General features: G+C 33.0%; 1 protein-coding gene across 1 annotated transcript; it reads right to left on the minus strand.

The window, feature by feature from the left end:
• Positions 1-607: 607 nt before the first annotated feature.
• LOC115951355 (short integuments 2, mitochondrial-like) lies at positions 608-5,506 on the minus strand. The gene is made up of 6 exons (XM_031068569.1): positions 4,963-5,506; positions 4,224-4,365; positions 4,037-4,107; positions 2,788-2,884; positions 2,191-2,408; positions 608-1,060 (listed from the first exon to the last, which is right to left on the minus strand). The coding sequence occupies exons 1-6, from the start codon at positions 5,332-5,334 to the stop codon at positions 809-811; spliced, it is 1,152 nt and encodes a 383-aa protein (XP_030924429.1). The 5' UTR covers positions 5,335-5,506; the 3' UTR covers positions 608-808.
• Between the last annotated feature and the right edge of the window lie 3,664 nt (positions 5,507-9,170).

Genomic DNA, 9,170 nt, shown 5'->3' on the forward strand with positions numbered 1-9,170 from the left:
AAATTCAATCCTCAAACGCAACAACCATTTCCAAACAGTCTTGTTGAGTAATGCCTTCAATTTTTTAAAAATAATATCTCATATTGATCAACTTTGCTCTACATCATACAAGCAAAGGACCAATGAACTTTGGTCTCCTCTCATGAATTTTAATCATTTTCTAAATTAGATTCAGCTTTGAATTTTTTGTTGAATCAACTGCTTGCTACTCACTAGAATAATTAGTGACCATGTTGAAATAAAACCCTACTATTATACTCTTTTTACTCAAAAGATGAAAGAAAAGATTGTAATAAAAAAAAAAAAGGGAAGTCTCTCATTTTCCACCACACCAATCAAGGGAAGTCTCTCATTTTCCATCCTCTCCCTTTTACACCCAACCAGACAGACTATGTAATGGAATTTTAAGAGCCAGCCATTTTGTTTTTGTTTTTTTATTTTATTTTTTACCTGGAATAAAAAAAAACGCTTATCAATCTAAGCAGCAATTTGTAATTAGTTTTTTTGAGTCATAACTACTAATTTTGGACACAAAGATAGCTATAATCCCATAAAAAATAAAAATAAAAAGATTGCTATCATCTAGTGTGTCCAAAATGGAGCATCATTAGCATTTGGAATGCAGATTTTTCATTAAAAATGTGACAAGAACTCACCAACACATGCAAGCATCTGTTAGCTTTGTAATACAACTTGAGTAAATTTGAGACATTAACACAACAAAGTAGGAGGGAAAAGAGGAGGAAAAATAAAAGACCTGCATATACAATTGTAATGTTACACCCAAAAAAAAAAAGTGACTAACAAGTCAAGACACAGTATTTGCATCGGGGACATCATCAAGGATGAATGGACCAAGTTTACCTGCCCTAAATAAAGTAAGAAGCTTTTTTGATACCATCAAACGAGCTTCTGAGGCCTTATGAGGTATCTTAAATGCCTTCTGCAGTGCTACAAACTGCTGCTCTATAAGACCCTCCAAGTCACTCTCATCTTCTACATTACCGGTGAATTCTAACAGAGTTAAATACAAAGCACATTGGACTTCTGTGACAAGATCCTGAAAGGGAAAACATAAAGAACAAAAAAATCAGAAATGACAAAATAAAACAAAATATTCACAGGTTATATGGAGAACCAATCTAAGCTACAACAATAAGAACTACAAATGGCATAAAAAGTAACCTGAAAAAGAGCTAGAGTGTGTGTGTGTGTGTGTGTGTATATATATATTTGGAAAAGCTTGGCAGCTTTTGATTCCATGTAGTGACAAATGTTTGTTCTCCTATCTCTTACCACTAATCTCATTTATTCTTTTTCAAATCTTCTCATTAAAATCAAAATATCGACCTTGAGCAACACAATCTTTCTCAATGATATTGCAAAACATGTGAATTTACTCTTCCTCAATTTATGTATAGTCTATAGGGTTCCTTGTAAGTTTTCTCTTATCTACTTCTAAATCAAATACCAATATACTACCTTTTGCTTACCTTGACATCATCTCAACCACCCTAGAACAAGCTTTTGTTGTTTGCTCATTTATCCCTACCATAAATTATTGTCATTCACTCTTTCAACAATTCTTCTTTTTTTTTTTAAGTATTAACAAAAGAACATTACAGTCACCGAAAATAAAAAAAGCTTCTCATCCTTCTTAAAAAGCCATCAACTAAAACTAAATAAATAAATAAAGATAATTTTTCTCTGAATTGCTGATCATCTGTTTCAAATTAAGCATGCCATATTTAAAATGATAGTTCATTTACACTGTCTAGCATTTACCAACATTTCTAGATTTACATTATCTTGCCTGGGCATGAAAAACCCCTTCATACACTAAGCACATTAGAATAACTTCATGATGTTCTACATGAATGTCCATAACCAGCAAGTAAAACATTTTATCAAAACTAAAAGCTCTTTGTAAATCATTCATGACCAGAAAATATGTTATCAAAACTTAATTCGTTCGTGACAAGAAAACTAACTGTCCCAAAACTAGTTTCTCATGCTGATCATTTGCCATCAATTCAGGAGAATGAAGATGATATCAATACCCATGTAATAATCCTACGACAAGACTTATCATGAAGTTCATTCGGATCTATGTTGTCCCAATGACAAAAAGTTTTAAAATACTTAGGCCATCCTACATAAATTGAGTAAATGAGAACCATCCTATATTACCTCAACGTAAAATACATCAGAGTCATTTGGCAGCTTCCTCCTTTTTGGCCGAAGATCTTTAAGGTTATACTCATGTTTTTCCTTAGAATCATACCGAATCCCTTCCAGTCTCCTGTTGTTCAAGTGCTTCCAATGAAGGGGGGTCCCCCGAGTATTTAAAACCGCTAGCAAGTATTGTGCAATACGCTCCTCACCTACCACTGAATCTTTCACAGACCCTTCATGTGAATTTAAGAAATTGGTAAGCTTTATTTGATAGAACAAGCAATACAATGTGGCAATAGTAATTTTATGTTGACCTGAACCAATACCAGCCCCACACCCCCCCTCCTCCTTCCCCCACCCTCCCCCGCGCACACAAAACCCCCCCAAAAAAAAGAGCAATAGTAAAAGAAAAAATAAGGATAAAATTCAAGACACCAAGGTTGAAAATTTTACAAGCAGCAATTTGGGCAACCTGTGTTGGTTGGAGGTCAAAAGAAGGATTAAACCAACACAACTTCAGGCATAAAACTTTAGGCCTCACCCAAAATTACTTAATCCGATCCAGAGATCTCATAAGAAACTTAAGAGAAATTATTTGCAAGAGGATGATACCTGTAAGAGCTAGCTTCAGTCCTGTCTCTATGTCGGGGATACTTGGAACCAATACTCCTGGAGTGTCTAGGACATATATGCTAGGCTGATGTGCAATCTGCAGTTAAAAAATTCAATGTCAACAACTAAACATACAAAAATGTTTAAACAAAAGTATTCAGCAAAAGATATACAATAGAAGGAGAAAGGTAGCAGTAGATAGAAGAAAACATTAAAATTTAAGCCAAATGCTTGATGATTTGGCCTGATGTTCAAAACATTTCTTTAAATAAGGCGTATGCAACTGATTTAGTTGTTACAAACTTTTGATAATTAAACCAAAGACCTAAGCCTAATAGTTTATTCCACTATAAATATTAACCTGTTGAAAGTCTGAAAGATACCAGCTTAAAAAGAAAATCAACAGTAAAACAATAAAACGAAAAAAATAGTAAGCAAGCTAGCAAATCAAAGGATGGGGTTTTTGTGTCTTTGTGTGTGTGTTGGGTGGGGGTTTCAAAAATGTTCATACAGAAATATTCAGCAAAAGATATAAATGGAAGGAAAATGGTAGCAGCATATAGAAGAAACAGTGAGATTTAAGCCAAATGCTTGATGATTTGACCTGATTTTCAAAACATGTCTTTAAGTAAGGCATATGTTCCAGGGGTGGTTTCTCAAAAAAAAAGTAAGGCATATGCAACTGATTTAGTTATTACAAACTTTTGATAATTAAACCAGAGACCTAAGCCTAATAGTTTATTCCACTATACATATAAACCTACCAAAACATACCAGCTTAAAAGAAAATCAGAAGTAAAACAATAAATGAATAAAATAGTAGAAAGCTAGCAAATCAGAGGATGGGATTTGTGTGTGTGTGTGTGTGTTTGGGGGGGGGGGGGGGGGGGGGGGTGACAACCAATCGAATGGGGCAAAAATATGATCCAAGTCATAGACTCATAGTATAACCCCTGCACTTTACCTGTGGTCAAATAATATAACATGAGTCAGAAATAACTTCCTTGCAAACAGTCTAATGCACATAAAAGCAAGAACATCATCTAAATATAAAGCGATAATGGTCAATCAAACAATTCACAACCAAACCTACATCTTCCTACCAACATTATCAATATCAGGGTCCAATCCCAAACATCTAGTCTTAATTATTGAATGTTTAACAAGTATGAAAAACACATGAAGCTAAAATTTCAGTCTCTTATTACTTTCAAAGGTACATAAACCATAAAACACAGAATCAGTTGACCTTGTATCCAGCAATATCTTGAGTAACTCCGGGCAATGGGCCGACTGTAGCTCGCTTCATCTTCTCCTGCACTATGAAAGAAAACCGAAGCTGTTACTGTTAAAACAATTTAATAACCTTCACCACAGTCCCATTTCAAGACAATGACATCCAACCATAATCTAGCAAAAACATAGTAACAACTTACCAGGAAATCGAGACGATGCAATTTGATGGATTGAATTAATTAAAGCCGACTTGCCAACATTAGGAACACCAACCACCAAAACAAGTAGTGTAGGTTCCCTTGAAATCACTTCCCTTAGCTTGAACTCCACAAGCTCAAGAAGCTTTCGGTACATGAACCATGATAAGACAAGAGAGAGGACAAGTTACTATCACTATCTGAGAAGCATAAATAATGAGTCAAGGACACTGACATTAACACATACAACAGCATAATTCTTAAAAATTTAGGACACAATTGATACAACAAATAATTAATTAATTAATATAGATACATTTAATATTTCAATTTAGTCTCTTGACATTTACTTCAATTGTCAAATTAGTCCTTAACATTTAAAAATTGTCAATTTAGTTTAGTACCTCAATTTGTCAAAATGAGTCAATCCAGTCCTTCTTAAGCAGTTTAAACATTTTTTTTTTTAAAACTAATACTCATCAAACAATAAGATATATTAAATGACACAGAATATTTTGAATAAATTGCATAATTTGCTAAGAGAGATATTGATAAAAATCATAAAATGACCATATTTTTACAAATTGAGGGAGACTATATTTGCCAATTGAATTTTAACCCAAAACACACAAAACGAAGAAGAGGACACGCATGCGGAGTATCCCGGCGTGTCGGACACGTTTGGAAGGTGTCCGTGCTCGTTACCTAGTCAGTATTGAGTAATAAGTAACAGTGAACTAACCTTGTTAACAGAGGTCTTGCTATGGGCATTAATGGCGACGCAATCCTGGTTGGTGGAGCAGGAATCGAAGTAGCGAATCCATTTGGGCATGATGTTAGGGTTGGCCAAGTCTTTCTTGTTGAGAGCAACGACGCGTCGTTTGGAGGAGAGCTGGGGTTGGAGGTGGTGGCTGGCGGAGGAGAAAGGAATGCGAGCGTCGCGGACTTCGACGACGAGGTCTGCGAGTTTGAGGCGGTCTCTGATGGCGCGTGTGGCGGCGGCCATGTGGCCGGGGAACCAGTTGACGGGGCCACCGCCGACGGCGAAAGCCATCTCCCCCAACCCCTTCAATTTCTTGTTAGTTACCACTCTCTTTGCCTCTCCCAATCCCATCTTCTCTTCTATAACAGTTGAGTTGAGTTGTGGGCTTATTGATCACGATTGGTCTCAGCTCACGATTACTGGAAATGACATGATGGTGGGAGACTGGGAGGTTTTAGCCGTATAGGGTTTAAGCCAGGTAACTTCTTGTATTGTTTTTGAACAGTGTCTTCTTCTTTTTTCTTTTCTTTTTTTAAAGTGAATTTATTGCTTGGTTGATAAAAGAGAGTAGGGAACAAGATGCATATAGTTTTGAAAAAAAAAAAAAAAAAACATAATAAAATACTTGAAAATGAGCTTTCCATCCAATCTAGTTCGAATTAAGAAAATAAAGAGTAATTACCTTTTTTTTTTTTACTAAATTATGTTAAATATAAAATATATAAGGTAAAATATAATTTGAATATATATAATAGCCTCATCACTCGCAGTCGATGAGAATTTTTTGTTTTTTTTTAGTGTCATAATTTCTTTTTTTTATTATAAATTTTGAATTAGTTTGTTTTGAAAACATAGATTAGTAGGAAAGTATTTTATTTTATAGGCAATTTAAGTGAAATTTGAAATATATTTTTACTGAATTATTCTCAATTTTTTTTTTTTTTTGTTAAACGTAAGTTTTAGAGGGTATTTTCGAATCATATAAAAGTTCAGTTCCAAAAAAAGAATCCTTTTATAAATAGTGTTTATATATATTCAAATTATTAATAGCTTAAATATTTTAGTAACTTACTCTTTAAAACATATACGTGAATACATTTATGAGGTAGGTAGTAAGGTAACAATTAAAAAAAAAATTACCTAAATATTTATAATAAAAAAATACAAAGTTGTACGAAGGAATATAAAGATTGTTTCAAATTGTTACAATTTAAAAAATCTTCACATGTAATCTTAGCATTAGCAATCCTTAGTAAAATATGAAGATTTTATATATTCACATAACTTGAAAGCATCCTTTTATTATTATTATCATCATCAGGAAATCATTCATATTATTTGAATAGCTTTCTCAAATTTTACACTATCTATAAATATTGGGACTGTGAAGATGGACTTTATCAAAATGGAAAAAGAATAACTCGTAAGTCATAGCATACTTTTTTTTTTTTTTTTCTTTTGGAAAAAAACATACAAACTAAATCTGTTAACTTAAAAATACAAGTATCCTAGTGTGTCCAACAAATAATTATGAAAAATGTTAGAGACAAATTTTTTTACAAACTATTGATGTAGCGAGTGGTTATTGGTAAATAAAAAAAATGATATTAGTGGTAAGTACAAATGAGAATCAGTAAGAAGTTAACCACAACAACAGTTTGTAAAAATGAATTAAATAGTTTATGTCTATAGTATTACTGAATAATTATAGTCATGTTTCACTACATTCGGTATTTCTTAAGTTGGTCATAAGAAACTCTCAATTTAACACTGTACAAATTGATTTGGGTTAGGTTAACTCTGGTTTAGCTAATTTTAGACTTAATAAAAATAGTTTTTTATTCAATTATTATTATATTTAATAGATATAATAGAATTAAAATTTTGTATCCATTTTATGATGATTATTAAAAAATAATTAAAGGGTAATTATATAATTAACGGAGCTATAATAAAAAATAATAATAGGTTTTTTGAGGTGGGTTGGGATACACACCTGCAACACCGCATTTACTTTTCTCCTTGAAATTAAATTAACAGAGAAAAAGTAGTTCAAGAGGCCCAAACTTTGTCACGTTGAGGTCCATTTGATACTACAGGCTAAACCCGTTGCAGTAGCCCGCATTTTCTTAATTGGGCGGATTTCAATTTTCTTTCACAGCCCCTGGGCCCCAATAAGACACCGCCTATGGTTTGATCTGCTCCTTTCTTTTTCTTCTTCTTACTTAGGAATAAATCCCTGTAATGCCTTTTGATTTTCATAAGAGTGAAGAGTGAAAATAACCTAACCCCTTTAATCCATTAGGCTTAGATATGTAGCCTGCTAGGAAGTGTGATGGGCCATTCTAATTATGGTTTTTGAGCAGGCATTGGAATCAACTTAAAGAGATAATTGTGAGTTCCAGTTAGTTCAAATGGTAAAATCTTTAATGGTTGAATAAAAGATCTGAGGTTCAATCTTCACCTACACTAAAAATCGATTGGTATCTTGATTTGATAATAAAGAGCACAATCATCAAAAATAGACACTGTTCACTGAAACTCTATAACTAAAAAAAAAAAAAAATTCAAGAGTTAACACAGAAGGAAGATAATAAAAAATACTGGAAAGGTTTGGTGTCAATATTTAGAGTGATCCATATCCCAAAATGACCAATGACTTATTGACCCATCTCACAGTCAGTGATTGATGCAAGCAGTTCATTTAGCAAATGTTAGTGTTATGCTGCTAGCCTTGGCTTTTATTGTGCTGTAGCTTTATTGTTCCATCAATGTCGATTGTAACAATTGATTCATTAGATTGTGTCTAATAATATGGACCTATAATTTATAATATTAGCACAATTTATATATATATATATATATATATATATAAAGTTTTGAGATTTTACTAGTTAAGTTAACTGAAACCCATATTAACACAATATGGTATTAATTATTAGGCTTTTGAGTTGGGTAGGACATTTTATTATAACAAGTTATCTTTGGCAATTTGAAACTTATTTAAGTAGTATTTTCACAATTTTCCTAATTATCTAGACACTTACACCATGCAATGTCATGTAGAGATGGACTTGATAAATTGGGTCATGACTCTTGAGGATTGGATTAGGAGATGATACCTATTTAGAAATTAGCATGTGTACGCCTAACCTAGGGCATAGATTGGAAGCATTCTCCATGCTCAAAGGGAAGCCAAATGATACACAGTATAAATTACCAATTATCATAAAAATGTACCATATTAATTTAATCATTTAACTATTATTACTCTAACGAGACATGCACGATCACTATACAGATGATTGTATTAGATTCTAACACGTACAAATTCTTAACACAAGTTCATTTTTTCGGAGGCCATTGACCAAGACAGGTGTATAAAGCTTTAAAAAATTATATGTTTATGCATTAGGTTAGCTGTATAGACTATAGAGATTGAAGAAATATCAATCAACTGTCTTTGGGCCGACAATGTATATTCTCTTCAAATATCTTATCGAATTCATTTTCTTTCTTTTCCTTGCAGTCTTGCACTTTTATTGGCATAGTTACATTCTCTGTGATTTTCTTTTAGTTCTTTTTTCTTTACAATCCACACAGCATTGCAGCACATATCTTGCTTGGATTATTAATAATATATGCTACTCTAACCATGACCAAGATTTCCTTTCCCATGTGCTCTTATGCTTTATTTGTCACTTGTTTAGTATTTTTTTTTTTTTTTTTGAACTTATATATATATACAACATCTTATTGTCATTATTCTTGGTGAAAAAGAAGACCATGTTAGTTTTCATTTTCCATTTTTGCAGTGCTATTGCCAACAAGTATGCACTGTCTAGGCAGGCAAGTTACATGCATGCATCTTGATGGTTATTTTTTTATCAGAAAAATTATTCAACTATGGTTCAGTCCTTATGATTCTAATTGTCATGGAATTTAACCAGATCAATGAAAACATCAAATGAACGAGACTTGGTATATTACAGTACAAATTATTCCTTGTCTTTTTAAGTTATTCTTTCTAATAATTGAATGCTAAATGTACGGCACCGAGGTCTTAAGACCCAGATGGACCCTGGGCTTAGGCCCAATGGCACGGCCCCATCACTTTAAATTCTGCTTGAAACTACCTTCACGAACTACGAGTTTTGAGCCTCGGCCCCTAACCTATGCTCGGCATA

Source organism: Quercus lobata, chromosome 7 (assembly GCF_001633185.2).
Source record: "Quercus lobata isolate SW786 chromosome 7, ValleyOak3.0 Primary Assembly, whole genome shotgun sequence".
NCBI lineage: Eukaryota > Viridiplantae > Streptophyta > Magnoliopsida > Fagales > Fagaceae > Quercus > Quercus lobata.

What these genes read in the sequence shown, in the direction of transcription:
- LOC115951355 (XM_031068569.1), bottom strand. Translation starts at nt 5,334, where the DNA reads ATGGGATTGGGAGAGGCAAAGAGAGTGGTAACTAACAAGAAATTGAAG. An exon ending in ACTGAAGCTAGCTCTTACAG is followed by an intron (nt 2,409 to 2,787) that starts GTATCATCCTCT and finishes ATTCACATGAAG; the next exon opens with GGTCTGTGAAAGATTCAGTG. An exon ending in CTGATGTATTTTACGTTGAG is followed by an intron (nt 1,061 to 2,190) that starts GTAATATAGGAT and finishes TTTCCCTTTCAG; the next exon opens with GATCTTGTCACAGAAGTCCA.